Source organism: Camelina sativa, chromosome 9 (assembly GCF_030686135.1).
Source record: "Camelina sativa cultivar CO46 ecotype springtype chromosome 9, ASM3068613v1".
Classification (NCBI taxonomy): Eukaryota; Viridiplantae; Streptophyta; class Magnoliopsida; order Brassicales; family Brassicaceae; genus Camelina; species Camelina sativa.
In genome coordinates this window covers 3,546,411-3,559,545 of record NC_141888.1, presented here as the reverse complement: position 1 = coordinate 3,559,545, position 13,135 = coordinate 3,546,411, and the positions used below count along the sequence as shown (strand labels likewise).

The 13,135-nt window shown below is 35.9% G+C and overlaps 3 protein-coding genes across 3 annotated transcripts; 2 read left to right on the top strand and 1 right to left on the bottom strand.

The window, feature by feature from the left end:
- Positions 1 to 96: 96 nt before the first annotated feature.
- On the top strand, positions 97 to 2,257 carry LOC104710333 (Leucine-rich repeat (LRR) family protein). The gene is made up of 2 exons (XM_010426915.3): positions 97 to 451; positions 796 to 2,257. Exons 1-2 carry the CDS (start codon positions 242 to 244, stop codon positions 2,020 to 2,022), a joined length of 1,437 nt encoding a protein of 478 aa, XP_010425217.1. The 5' UTR covers positions 97 to 241; the 3' UTR covers positions 2,023 to 2,257.
- Positions 2,258 to 3,743: 1,486 nt separating this feature from the next.
- LOC147937676 (uncharacterized) lies at positions 3,744 to 5,170 on the bottom strand. The gene is made up of 3 exons (XM_087465212.1): positions 4,768 to 5,170; positions 4,390 to 4,488; positions 3,744 to 3,763 (listed from the first exon to the last, which is right to left on the bottom strand). The coding sequence occupies exons 1-3, from the start codon at positions 5,168 to 5,170 to the stop codon at positions 3,744 to 3,746; spliced, it is 522 nt and encodes a 173-aa protein (XP_087321338.1).
- Positions 5,171 to 9,907: 4,737 nt separating this feature from the next.
- Positions 9,908 to 12,802, top strand: LOC104710332 (Amidase family protein). Its single transcript, XM_087466593.1, has 9 exons — positions 9,908 to 10,669; positions 10,990 to 11,301; positions 11,397 to 11,576; positions 11,663 to 11,757; positions 11,848 to 11,923; positions 12,002 to 12,079; positions 12,167 to 12,310; positions 12,399 to 12,512; positions 12,608 to 12,802. The coding sequence occupies exons 1-9, from the start codon at positions 10,145 to 10,147 to the stop codon at positions 12,692 to 12,694; spliced, it is 1,611 nt and encodes a 536-aa protein (XP_087322719.1). The 5' UTR covers positions 9,908 to 10,144; the 3' UTR covers positions 12,695 to 12,802.
- The last annotated feature ends 333 nt before the right edge of the window (positions 12,803 to 13,135 follow it).

The window sequence follows — 13,135 nt, the reverse complement described above, 5'->3', positions numbered from 1 at the left end:
CATATAACCAAATGTCTTTCTCGTTACAGTCCCTCGATTTCATTTTTTCATTTTTCATTTTTTTTAATGTAACGTTTAATGAGCTATAATATTAATAATAATGAGAAACCCCATTGACTCCCAACGACCTCTCGCTCTCTCTTCAATAAATAATAGTAACACCAATTGATAAAGAAACCCACAGATAACTTCAAACCCAAAAAAATTCCACAAACCTTTGTTTTGTCTCACTTCCTCCACAATGTCTTGGATTCACTCTGTTTTGTTCCTTTTTCTAACTTTCCCCTGGTGCGTCGTCACTGGAGAATCATCTCCCGAGGTTACTGATGATGGAGCTCCCATGGAGAAAACAGAACGAGAAGCTCTTTACTCAGCTATTCAAGGATTCGTTGGTGATTCTTGGAATGGCTCTGATCTTTATCCTGACCCTTGTGGTTGGACTCCTATTCAGGTTTGAATTATTCATAAACTCATATAGTTTCTTGAGATTTCTTGAATTTGTTTAAAAGATTTTGAGAAAGATTTTTGTTCTGTAGCTGTCTGAATAATTCTTTTTTTTTCTTCAAAGTGTTTGTTCCACTTTGAAATTTCCATAATCAGTAAGTGAAAATTTTAAGCTTCAACGCATCAAAGTGTATGCTATTTACATATAAGATCCTATTTTTGTTTCTTTAAATGTATTTTGGATTCAATTATATATATACAATGATTGGCCCACAACCCACAAAATTCCTTTATTTTTATTCTTTCAATAATTCGAACCTTTTTTGTTTTTGATTTTTTTTGGAATTTCAGGGTGTTTCTTGTGATCTCTATGGTGACTTGTGGTATGTCACGGATCTAACCTTAGGTCTTGTTCACGAAAACTCGCTTCCTTGCGACACAAGTTTGAAGATAAAGCCACAGTTATTCAAGCTCAAGCACTTGAAATCTCTCACGTTCTTCAACTGTTTCACGTCGCCGATAACAATAGCTAAAGAGGATTGGATAAACTTTGGAAGTAGCTTAGAGTCTCTCGAGTTCAGAGCCAATCCTGGTTTGAATGGTGAACTTCCTGAAACAATTGGTAGTCTCACGAAGCTGAAGTCTTTGGTGGTTCTTGAAAACGGATTTAACGGGAATTTACCGGCGAGTCTCTGCAATCTAACGAGGTTACAACGGCTGGTTCTTGCGGGAAACTTGTTCAATGGAACGATACCGGATTGTTTCAATGGGTTTAAAGATCTACTGATCTTGGATTTGAGTCGAAACTTATTCTCGGGGACGTTGCCTTTGTCTATTGGAGAGATGGTTTCATTGCTTAAGCTTGATTTAAGCAACAACCAATTAGAAGGGAAGTTGCCTCAAGAAATCGGGTTTTTGAAGAATCTGACACTTTTGGATCTGAGGAACAATAGAATCTCTGGAGGGTTGTTCGAAAACGTTGTAAAGATTCGATCTTTAAGTGATCTTGTTCTATCAGGGAACCCAATGGGTAGTGATGACGATGACATGATGGGAATAAAGTGGGAGGATATGGGCAGTTTAGTCATTTTGGATCTGTCAAAGATGGGTTTAAGAGGTGAGATTCCTTCTGGTTTAGCAAGTTTGAAAAGATTGAGGTTTCTTGGTCTGAACGACAACAACTTGACCGGTACAGTCCCATCAAAAGAGCTCGAGACTCTGCCTTGTCTCGGTGCTCTGTACATTAACGGAAACAATCTAACGGGAGAGCTTGGTTTCTCAAGAAACTTCTATGAGAAGATGGGGACAAGATTTAAGGCTTCAAAGAATCCAAATCTTTGTCAGCGTGTCGTGTCAGAATCTCATCAGCGATGTGTTGGATTGAAGCCTTGCATGATGGAGAAGAGAGAGGGTGGTTTGGTAATTAAACAAACGTGGAGCAACCTTAAGGAGAAGGAGGATGAGTCAAGTTCATCAACGGGTGTGATGGTTACTAGACATGTGTTGTCAAATGGGTTCATATGGGATTTGCTGCTTTTGGTGCTTTCTCTTGTTCTTGTCTTATATTATTATTATTGATATAATTTTATTTTATTTTGGTTAGTTTGTTAACTTTTTGTATGATGGTTAATAGTGTCGATGTGTTGGTTGATAGATTTTGATGTCGGTGTTTGCTTAATTAAGAGAAGAAAATCAAATCCTTCTTGGATGTAACAAGTCTGATTTCTTCTCCATCTGTCTTAATCTAGACAGATCTAAATTTTTTGTATATGTTTGTATTGTTATAATGTAATTTCCTTTTATAACTAACAAATTTGGGTAATAGTTTTAGTATTATTTTTGACAAGTCAAAAACTCCCGAGTCACGAATCACTTGATAATACATACAGTATAGTGTGATAAAATAAAACGAGAACCAAGACTTTTCGATTGACGTTACAATGTTACATTTATCTATCAGACTGTATTAACATATAGTGAGATAGTTTGTTATATTTTCAAGTTTTCTTTAGCTTTAAGTCCACACATTATAATCATGTATATATATTGGACCATTTGTACATTGATTTGAAGATTAATGAGAATAATGTTTTACACTCTCATGATCACACGAATAAGCAATTAGAAATTAACATTTGGTTGTGTGAGCGCAGAGAAACGTTAAGTGCTTTAAATAAGCATGCAAAGCATTTAAGCATCATATCCAAAGATAGGTAACTTTGGTGTCGCAGGCTGTGTCATTGGTTTCAAACAGACAATACAAACCAAACCAAACAAAGCCTTGTACTGCCTGGAATTTTCTGACTTCTTATAAGATAATTTAATGGCTCTTTTTTTTTTTTCTTTATATTTATGAGTTTTAAAAGTAGATACTGAGGGGTGAATTAAAGATGAGACAGTTAGGAGTTTTTAAGTATAGACTGAAAAATCTTCTTTTACTTTTTACTTTTTTTTTTAATATTTATTTATGTAATTTGCAGTAAGCTTTTTACGATCATTTATAGCTATATATATATTTTTTTTCTTTTGTTGCTTTCATAGGCTCTGTCTCATAACTCCACAAGTCATTATTAGTTGTTCATAGGTGACGGCTAATGTACTTTTCTCACTATTTACTACTAAGCCAAAAGTAAAATTATTTTGTTGTTTTATACTTTTACGCTGCAACATGTATCGATGTAGTATGTAAAAAGACTTTAGCGACAATAAATATCGAATTTGTTTGTATACAAAAAGATGTCGAATCGTGTTTGAATTATACCTTTGGCAAGGATTTTTTATTTTATTGTGATCTTTTACGGAATTTTAAATTAATTTTCGAAAACTCTCTTAGTATTACATACTCAAATATTGTGATTTATGTCTCACTTCTTTGTTTAGTGAACAGATAATTTCATAGTTAAAAACAATTCTTACTAGTATTACTTTTTTTTTACAATATATTACCCTACCAGCAAATTAACTTGTGAATCAATATTTCAAAGAAACGTGTATTTGCCATTTTGAAAATTTCAATGACATGTTCTTGGAATTGAAAACAATGATGAAAGTTTAATTAATGGTTCTTGCAAGTTACAATGAGCCGTACGGATACAATAGTAAAAGTCACGATGAGTTTGGTTTCTTTGAACAAATTTATCAAACTCAACCCTCTCTGGCGACGAGAGTTAAATGTTCCTGTCCTTATTTCTTGGCTTTTTATTTCCTTCTTCTGTATCTAGTATTATCTAAGAGCATCTTTAAAGGGATAACACTTTTTAGTGTTCTTCGGTTAAATATATTAGAAAAATAATCTAAAATCAGTTGTTAAGAATTTTTGCTAAAAAGTTAGTTATACAGAGAACATGATTAAGATCATTAGATTTAATAATAAAATATTCTTAAACATATTACAATTATAAAATCTAATAAATTTAGTATATAATATTACAATAAAACTTATTACAATTATATAATATTTCTTAAACATTTTTTAAAACTTATAAACTTTTAAAATATAAATATTATAAAAGAACATTTAAATTTCAAACTTATAAAACATATAATAAAATTCATAATACAATACCAAATATTAATGAAACAACAAAACATTGTAAATAAAATTTTGAAAAAAAAAACAAACAAACATATTACTTAATTAATTGAACAAGACAAACATTTTATTTAATTAATACATAGTTTAAGGTCCAAATTTATTCCATATATGCTCAATCAAATCCTCCTTTAAATTGTGATGTGCTTGTCTATCACGGATCATTGTATGGCCATCACCTAATCCCTCAAGATTTGAAGACATATTTACCGAAAATGTTAGATCCGGAGTAGTTCCAGTTCCATCATCTTGTTGGAATTCTTGTTCGTCATAGAGTGTGTATGAATCTCGTTCATCTTCGACAATCATACTATGGGGTATTAGACATGCTCTCATAATATATGCAATTTTACCCTTTGACCATAAAAGAGCTGGATTCTTAACCATGGCGAATCTAGATTGCAGGACTCCAAATGCATGCTCAACATCTTTTCGTGCACCTTCTTGACGTTCTGCAAACAATCGATGCTTTGGGTGTTGTGGATATGGGATGGATTTAACAAATGTTGCCCACTCGGGGTAAATACCATCCGTCAGATAGTAAGCCAAATTATACTCATTTCTGTTGACATAGTACGTAACTTCGGGAGCTCGACCGTAAATAATGTCATTAAATACTGGTGATTGATCAAGAACATTTAAATCATTACAAGTACCTGGAGCTCCAAAAAATGCGTGTCATATCCAGAGATCTTGTGAAGCTACTGCCTCCAAAACAATTGTTGGCTTACCGGTGCCTCGTGAATACATTCCTTTCCAAGCGGTTGGGCAATTTTTCCACTTCCAGTGCATACAGTCGATGTTTCCAACCATCCCGGGAAAATCCCGCTTTTCTCCATAAAAGAGTAGCCTTTCAAGATCCTCTGGTGTGGGTCGGCGTAGGTATTCAGTGCCAAACAAGTCAACTATTCCGACGACGAAATGTTCCAAACATTGACGGGCAGTACATTCAGCAAGACGTATATATTCGTCAACCGAGTCCGTTGCAGCCCCATATGCTAATAGTCGAATTGCTGCAGTACATTTTTGTAGCGGTGAAAGACCATTCCGGAAGGTTGCATCCCTTTTTGGCTTAAAATATGGAACTTCTTCACTGAGACGATTCAGAATACGCAAGAACAACGGTTTGTTCATTCGAAACCGTCGGCGGAATTGGTGAGCATTGTATGTTGGATTATCAGAAAAATAATCGTTTCACAAACGGTCATGGCCTTCTTTGCGTTTTCTATCGATATATGTACGTGGTTTCCTTTCGACAGGACTTTCCTCTTCAACAGCTTGAAATTGATTGCTAAATTGCTCTTGAAAGTATTGGTTTAAACTATCATTATTGGGATCATAATGATAGTGAAAATTGTTAGAAGAAGATGCCATGAAAGGGTTGAGAAAGAAAGTGTTTTTGGTGAGAGAAATAAAATGGATTGATTTTGAATAAGATGAACAAAAGAGAGAGCTTTAAAAAAAGAGAGAAGAGAAAATATATGTAACTTGTTTGTATGATTTGATCTTGATCTCTTCGCATATATATAGAACAAGAGTGAGATGTTTGTAAATTATGCATGTAACGAGGACAAGGACTTCGGACAAGAGTGAGATGTTTGTAAATTATGCATGTGACGAACAAGGACCAAGTGACTCTGTGACTTTGTGACAAAGCAAACAAATACAAACAAATACATGTGACTCAAACTCAGCAAACAAATACATGTAACTTACATGTGACTTAAACGGACAAACTCAAAAAATTCTTGTGACTCTGTCCAAACAAAGCAAACAAATACATGTGACTTTTGTCTTTCAAAGTACGTTCGAAACACCAAACAAATAAGACAACAACATCCCAAACTCAACGAAACAACATCCCAAACTCAACAAACAACATCCCAAACTCAACGAAACAACATCCCAAACTTTACTTGAGCTGCATCACGTGGTCCTTCAGGTGCATGACTTGGTCCTTGAGCTGGATCACCAAAAGCTTGAGCTGGATCATTTGGTCGTTGAGCTGAATCACTTGGTCCTTGAGCTCAATGATCACTTGGTCGTTACGCTGGTTGACTTGGTCGTTCGGCTGGTTCGTAAGACTAGGTCGTCCAACCTCGGCTGGTTGTGTCACATGAGCAGGTAGTGGAACCAATACCTCACGGTTCGTAAGACTAGGTCGTCCAACTGATGGTGTAGGTTCATAGTAACAGGTCTCAGCCTCTGATTTTGAATCATCACTATAGTCTAGTGGGCTGTTTATGCCATAGTCATAATCAGAGAACATATCTTCGTCTACCTGAAATAAAAAACATATGCGTATTCATAAAAAACATAATAAACAGAGGATTAAGCCAAGGGTTAAACAAACATATGCGTATTCATAAAAAACATAATAAACAGAGGATTAAGCCAAGGGTTACACAAACATATGCGTATTCATTAAAAACAAATAAACATAGGATTAAAACATAAAAACATAGGATTAAAACATAAAAACAGAGGATTAAAACATAAAAACATATGATTAAAACATAAAAACAGAGGATTAAAACATAAAAATATATGATTAAAACATAAAAACATAGGATTAAAACATAAAAACATTGGACTAACATAGTTAAAACAAACAAGCATACACTCCAGCGGACATTAGCTAATTCTTCTAAGTTAAAAAAGTTCCGCCATTAACTTCTTCTTTAGGGCTTTTTCATCATCATCTAGGGTTTCATTCTTGGCAATTAGAGTGTCAAGAATGGACATCTTTTGGAGTTGTTTCATGCCCTCTAGGTCTTTCTGTTTTATCTCCCACATGTTACTAAACTCAGCAGATGGTGTAGCCTTCTCTTTGCCTTTGCTCTTAACTTTTTTTGATGCCTTTATGCCCGGAGGCCTGCTCTCGTGCTCACCAACGACAGAACCTGTAGATCCAGCAGCTTCATCAGCTTTCCTTTTGCTCGAACTGGTTGTTTTGGGAGTGGGGTTCATCGTCTCGAGGTTAGCCCATTTCTGCTCAAAGCGTAGCACACTCCAAGCATACTCCAAAGCAAACTTCTTCTTGTACAACTTCAAATATATTTGGTGAGCATTTTGTAAAACGTCAACATCGCTCATGCCACTTGCTTTCTCACGCTCTGCCTCTGCAAAAGCTCCACAGAATTGGCTTACTTCCTAACTGACTTTTTGCCATCTTTGTCTACAATGGTCAGCAAGCCTAGACTCAGCACCACCACGTACATGACTACTTGTTTCGTAGTATTTTCCTATACGGTTCCAAAAGGACACTGCCTTCTGGCCATTCCCAACAACAACATCCTTCGATGTGTTTAACCAAGCGCTTATCAGCACCAAGTCATCTTGTGCGGTCCATAAGCGTTTCTCCCTACGCTGTTCTGGAGTCACTTCTGATTGACTAGGAGGTATAGGCGGCTGTGAACTAGTTTGTGAACTAAAAGCAGGGATTTGAGACGAATCAGTGTTTATATTGGGAGCAAAGCTGTCATATGGGAAGTTAAGAAGGCTAAAGTATGATTGAGACTGACTGCTAGGAGTGTTGTTTGATGCCATAGGATAATCAGACTTAAAGAAGGAAGAAAGTTAACTAAGGAAGAACCTTAAAGAAGAAAGAAGCATAAAGAAGGAAAGCTTAAAGAATGAAGAAGCTTAAACGGGATGGAAGAAGCTTAAGGAAGGAAGAAGCTTAAAGAAGGAAGAAGCTTAAAGAAGGAAGAAGCTTAAAGACGATGGATGTAAGAAGCTTAAAACAATGGGTGTAATATTCTGAAGGTAAGAGGATCATTAAATCAAAAGTATTTTGTTGTTAGGGCCTTTAAATTCTCAATAACCATTACCTACTTCAGTCAAATCAGAAGTAAATATAGGTCATTGAGTGTTTTTAAAAAAAATTTCAAAGTTTTAAAGTTTTAACAATGTTCTCAGTCTCGCAAGTTGTTAGTCTAGCAAGAACACTCAAGTACAACAAATATAACTCAGTCTCGCAAGAACAAAAACTAAACATACTACCTAAACCACTAGTTTTAATGCTTTCATATATAACTCAGTCTCGCAAGTTTTAAAATTTAAACTACTACCTAAAACACAACCCCAATCAAATCATCCAAGTTTTAATCAAACCTAATCAAACAAGCACAAAATAAACCTAATCTCGCAAGCAAAAAATAACCGAAATCAAACAAGCAAGAAATAAACCAAATCAACCGACAATCACAACACTGTCAATATACACTAACCTTGAGATTCCTATCGTTTGATGATGCAGATTTGATGATCCTTCTCCTCGATTTAATTTCCAATGTTTAATCTCACCTAGAAGCCTCATAAAAGAAACAAGCAAAATGGATTAATCATTACTGTAAATTCACTCAAACATAAGCGAAATACTGTAACAACACACGAGACTCAAGCAAAAGCGATAAATCATTACTGTAAATTCACTCAAACAGAATCGAAATTGACTCACAAGGTTTGACTGTAACAACACACGCGACTCAAAATTGACTCAAACAACACACGAGACTCAAAATTGACTCAAACAAATCCTATGTTAATCAAAACTTTGCCAGATGAGACTAAATCCTAACCTAATTCAAATATTTTCAAAGATTTCAATACCCTAAATCGATGACAGATCCATGAAACCAAGAAGATGATATTACCTTTACCTTTGTTCGCCGGAGATGAGACGAGACAGACGAGGCGCCGGAGACAGACGAGACGCCGGAGACAAACGAGACGAGTAGACGGTAAAGAGATCGCCGATGAGACAGAGGAGACAGCGGCGACGGAGGAGACTACGAGATCTCTTGCAGAGAAGGTGAGGAGCTTCGCAAGACAGCCGAGAAAGTCGAGAGGAAGAGCTTGCAGAGACGCCGGACGCAGACGAGACAGCGGAGACGGTTACGAAGAGATCGGCACTGAAATCACCCTTTGAGCACTCCGGATATGTGAACCCTAGGTCGATAAAACCAAAGAAGATGAAACCAAATAAAACTCTCGACCCCCAAATAATTTTTTCCAATACCATTTGGACACGTCACAGAAGAACACAGCTAACAACAGTTCCGAAATAAGAACATGTTTTATGATCTAAGCCCAATTTCGAATTTTTTGGAATAAAAATAAGCCCAAGAACACCCATAAAGATGTACCCATAAAGATGGCCTAACACGTAAGTATAACCAGTTAACATGATTATTAGTTTCCGTACAAGTTTTGGACAAATTCTACCGTCTTACTCTTGATTTGATTGATATTGTTGGATAGGAGTCATTTGCGAATTCATTATAGATATGCCATCCAGCTCTTTTGTTCTTAGTGTCATATCCTTAAAACATGTCTAATGACTAATGCATATCCATTGTCCACAAAGGAAAGTACAATTAACCAATGATGATTACTTTTTTACGTTAGTTCGTCATGTATAGAATTATTTTTCCATGTTTACGTCATAATAATAGTTTTGATTGGGTGTAGAGTGTAGTGTTAGTGTAGGTAGATCAAGAACATTACTGTAAAGATTTTTAGTGCTTGGTGCGGCTAATTTCTAAAAGACTTTCCATAACAAATTTTTTTTATAGAAAATCCTAATACAGTTTGGAAACATATACTAACTAGTTATTCGAAAATCATATGTCCAAATCTTTTTTTAACCCAAAATTACATGATTTTCTAATTAACTTTTTTACCCACTTACAAATTACTATACACTTAAAAGAATAGAAATTTCAAATTTTTTATTCATTCATTCATACCATACTTATTAGTCCTACACAAAAGAAAAAAAAAACTTTGATTGGGCTTTTATCTAATACTTATCTGGTTTCGGCCCATTAAGGTTTAAGAGGCCCATTAATAAATCCTCTCTCCATTTTTTTTTTCTGAACAGATTAGAAACTTTACACTGAAAAAGTCTTATCCTCTCTCCCTTCATCAGTCCTCTCTCCTTAAAACCCAAACCGCCGCCGATACATTTTCTCCGGCGGTACACCGGAGAATTTATCCTTCTTTACTACAAACCCTAGTAATCAACTTCAGTTTACACTCATTTATCTTCCCAATTTGATGAATCACTGATTCAAAAATCAAAACTTTTCATTAACTAAAGCAATGTTATCGACATTGCAACCACCACGTTCTCTCTCACTCCTCCCTCTCCGAAGATTCCAATGCTCTAAACACATTGTCTCCGCAGCTTCATCCTCTTCAACAGCTCCCGTTACCTCTCCTCCACAATCTCAGATCCTCACCACTCGTCGTTCACTCCTCTCCGGCGAAACCACAGCTGTCGAAATCGCAAAATCTTACCTTTCTCGTATCCGTCTCACTGAACCACAGCTCAAATGCTTCCTTCACGTATCGGAGAATGTTCTGAAAGATGCTCAAGAGGTTGATCAACGAATCGCTAAAGGTGAGGAATTGGGTCCTCTCGCCGGAGTTTTGATCGGTGTTAAGGATAATATATGTACTGAAGGTATGCCTTCTACTGCTGCTTCGAGAATCTTAGAGCATTATCGTCCTCCGTTTGATGCTACTGCGATTAAGAAGATTAAAGAATTGGGTGGGATTGTTGTTGGTAAGACTAATATGGATGAATTTGGAATGGGAAGTACCACTGAAGCTTCTGCCTTTCAGGTTCGTCTATATGAATCTTTTGATGGTTTTACGGTTTAATGATTCCGTAGCGTTAACAAAGTTGGAGCCTTTATGTTTTGGATAGATGAAAATGGATTTATTGGGAAGCTTAGGATTGAATGATTCAGCAGTGTTAACACAGTTGGAGCCTTTTTGTTTAGATAGATGAATATGGTTTTAATCGGAAACGTGTGATAGATTAGGATTGAATGATTCATCAGTGTTAACAAAGTAGGTACCTTTATGTTTAGATAGATGAATATAGTGGAAACTTGTTGATGGGTTTAGGATTGAATCTTGGGGTTGATTTTGGTGTAAAGGTAACTGCGAATCCTTGGGATTTGACTCGTGTGCCGGGAGGTTCATCAGGAGGATCAGCAGCAGCTGTTGCAGCAAGACAGTGTATGGTGTCACTTGGAAGTGACACTGGTGGAAGTGTGAGACAGCCAGCTTCGTTTTGTGGTGTTGTTGGTCTTAAGCCGACTTATGGGCGTGTCTCTAGGTTTGGACTTATGGCTTATGCATCTTCGTTGGATGTGATTGGGTGTTTTGGCTCTACGGTTGCTGATGCTGGGATGCTTCTTCATGCTATTTCTGGGTATGATAGGTTTGACTCCACGAGTAGCAAACAAGTAAGGTCTCTTGTGGTATTTAAGTTCCTGCATTTTTGATGAGACAGAACGAAAGATCTTTGCTTTGAAACAGAAAGCTTATTTTCTTTTTTCAGGATGTGCCTGAGTTCCAATCTCAGTTTCTCTCTGTGGATCATTTTGAGTCTAAACCATTGAAGGGAGTGAAAGTTGGTATAATTCGCGAGACACTTGAAGACGGTGTTGATTCTGGAGTGAGATCTGCTACTCAAGAAGCTGCGTCTCACTTAGAAGCGTTGGGTTGTATGTTGACAGAGGTTTCTCTCTTTCAAATTCCTTTGCCTCTGTTTTTCATTTTGTATGTTTTTTATGTGTTCTGAGATTTCAGTTGGCAAATTAATAGGTCTCTCTTCCTTCGTTCTCCCTTGGACTACCAGCTTACTACGTCATTGCCTCATCTGAGTCATCTTCAAATTTATCACGTTATGATGGTGTCAGGTAAGCACGGTTTTATGAATTTTAGTCACAATGTGATTAAACATATATGATCTATACATAAAGATACTGAATGGTGTGTTGGAAATGAAGATATGGGAATCAAGTTATGGCTGAAGAACTCAATAAGCTGTATGAATGTTCACGTGGAGAAGGATTTGGGGAAGAGGTATGATTTCATTAATTACTCCATCTGATTTAATCAACTAGTGTTTGATTATAATCAATGAGGAATTTTGTTCTTAAGGTGAAAATGAGAATTTTAATGGGAACATATGCACTCTCTGCGGGTTACTACGATGCTTACTACAAGCGAGCTCAACAGGTAAGTCGCATCTTCAAAATGCAGTCACTAAAAATTTAACTGGTTTTGATAGGTATATAGATATTTTTCTTTTGTTTTGTCATATAGGTGAGAACACTAATTCAAAAAGACTTCAAAGCAGCGTTGGAACAAAACGATATCCTTATTTCTCCGGCAGCTCCATCTGCTGCATACAAGATTGGTGAAAAGAAAGATGATCCACTAGCAATGTATGCTGGAGACATTATGACGGTATAGTAAATGTTTTTTTAGTTTCTTTCTCTCTTTAATCGTCGTTACACGAAACATAGTTTGTATATCATATGAGGTTTTTTGGCAGGTCAATGTGAATCTTGCAGGACTTCCTGCAGTGGTATTACCATGTGGATTAGTCGAAGGTGGTCCTTCGGGTCTTCCTGTTGGTCTTCAAATGATCGGTGCCGCGTTTGATGAGGTTTGTTAAAAAAACTATTTGCTTACTCGAAAGATAAGATTAAGCTTCAAAAATGATGATTTTGTTGAGTTTTTTTTCTGTCGATTGGGTTTTAGGAGAAATTGCTGAAAGTGGGTCACATATTTGAGCAGACTCTAAAAGGTTCAAGCTTTATTCCTCCATTGTTAGCCAATGTAGCGTAACTATGAAACTACCAAGGCTCGCTTTTGCGTTTGCTTTCATGCAACAAATTATCAATTGTAATTTTACTTCATGCAGATGCTCAATATAGTATTTTGTTTTTCAGTCAATATATATATATATATATATATATATATATATATGCATATTCTTGCAATTGAATTCATGCACTTGATTTGGTTGTTGTTGAGTATTTTGAATATTAAGTATAGACCACTTTATATTTGTAGAATATTTCAGAAGAAACCATATCCTCCTAGCTATATTACCTATAATTATGTAAACATATTAAAATCTTGTAATCTAATCTAATATTATCTGTAGTCGAAGATCAAAACAACGAAACCAAATAACCGGTTGATCATATTAACTAATTACTAATTTACCCACCAAAAAAAATCTAATCATCACAGAGTGGAATCGAACCAGAGATATTTTTTTTT

Bases quoted from the DNA above. Each gene is read 5' to 3' on its own strand.
- LOC147937676 (XM_087465212.1), bottom strand. From the start codon at position 5,170: ATGAACAAACCGTTGTTCTTGCGTATTCTGAATCGTCTCAGTGAAGAA. The intron at 4,489-4,767 runs GTAAGCCAACAA...GATTGTTTGCAG, and splicing joins AATGTATTCACGAGGCACCG to AACGTCAAGAAGGTGCACGA. The intron at 3,764-4,389 runs GTAAAATTGCAT...CTAACTTTTTAG, and splicing joins AGCTCTTTTATGGTCAAAGG to CAAAAATTCTTAACAACTGA.
- LOC104710333 (XM_010426915.3), top strand. From the start codon at position 242: ATGTCTTGGATTCACTCTGTTTTGTTCCTTTTTCTAACTTTCCCCTGG. The intron at 452-795 runs GTTTGAATTATT...TTGGAATTTCAG, and splicing joins GTGGTTGGACTCCTATTCAG to GGTGTTTCTTGTGATCTCTA.
- LOC104710332 (XM_087466593.1), top strand. From the start codon at position 10,145: ATGTTATCGACATTGCAACCACCACGTTCTCTCTCACTCCTCCCTCTC. The intron at 11,577-11,662 runs GTTTCTCTCTTT...GCAAATTAATAG, and splicing joins TGGGTTGTATGTTGACAGAG to GTCTCTCTTCCTTCGTTCTC. The intron at 12,513-12,607 runs GTTTGTTAAAAA...ATTGGGTTTTAG, and splicing joins TCGGTGCCGCGTTTGATGAG to GAGAAATTGCTGAAAGTGGG.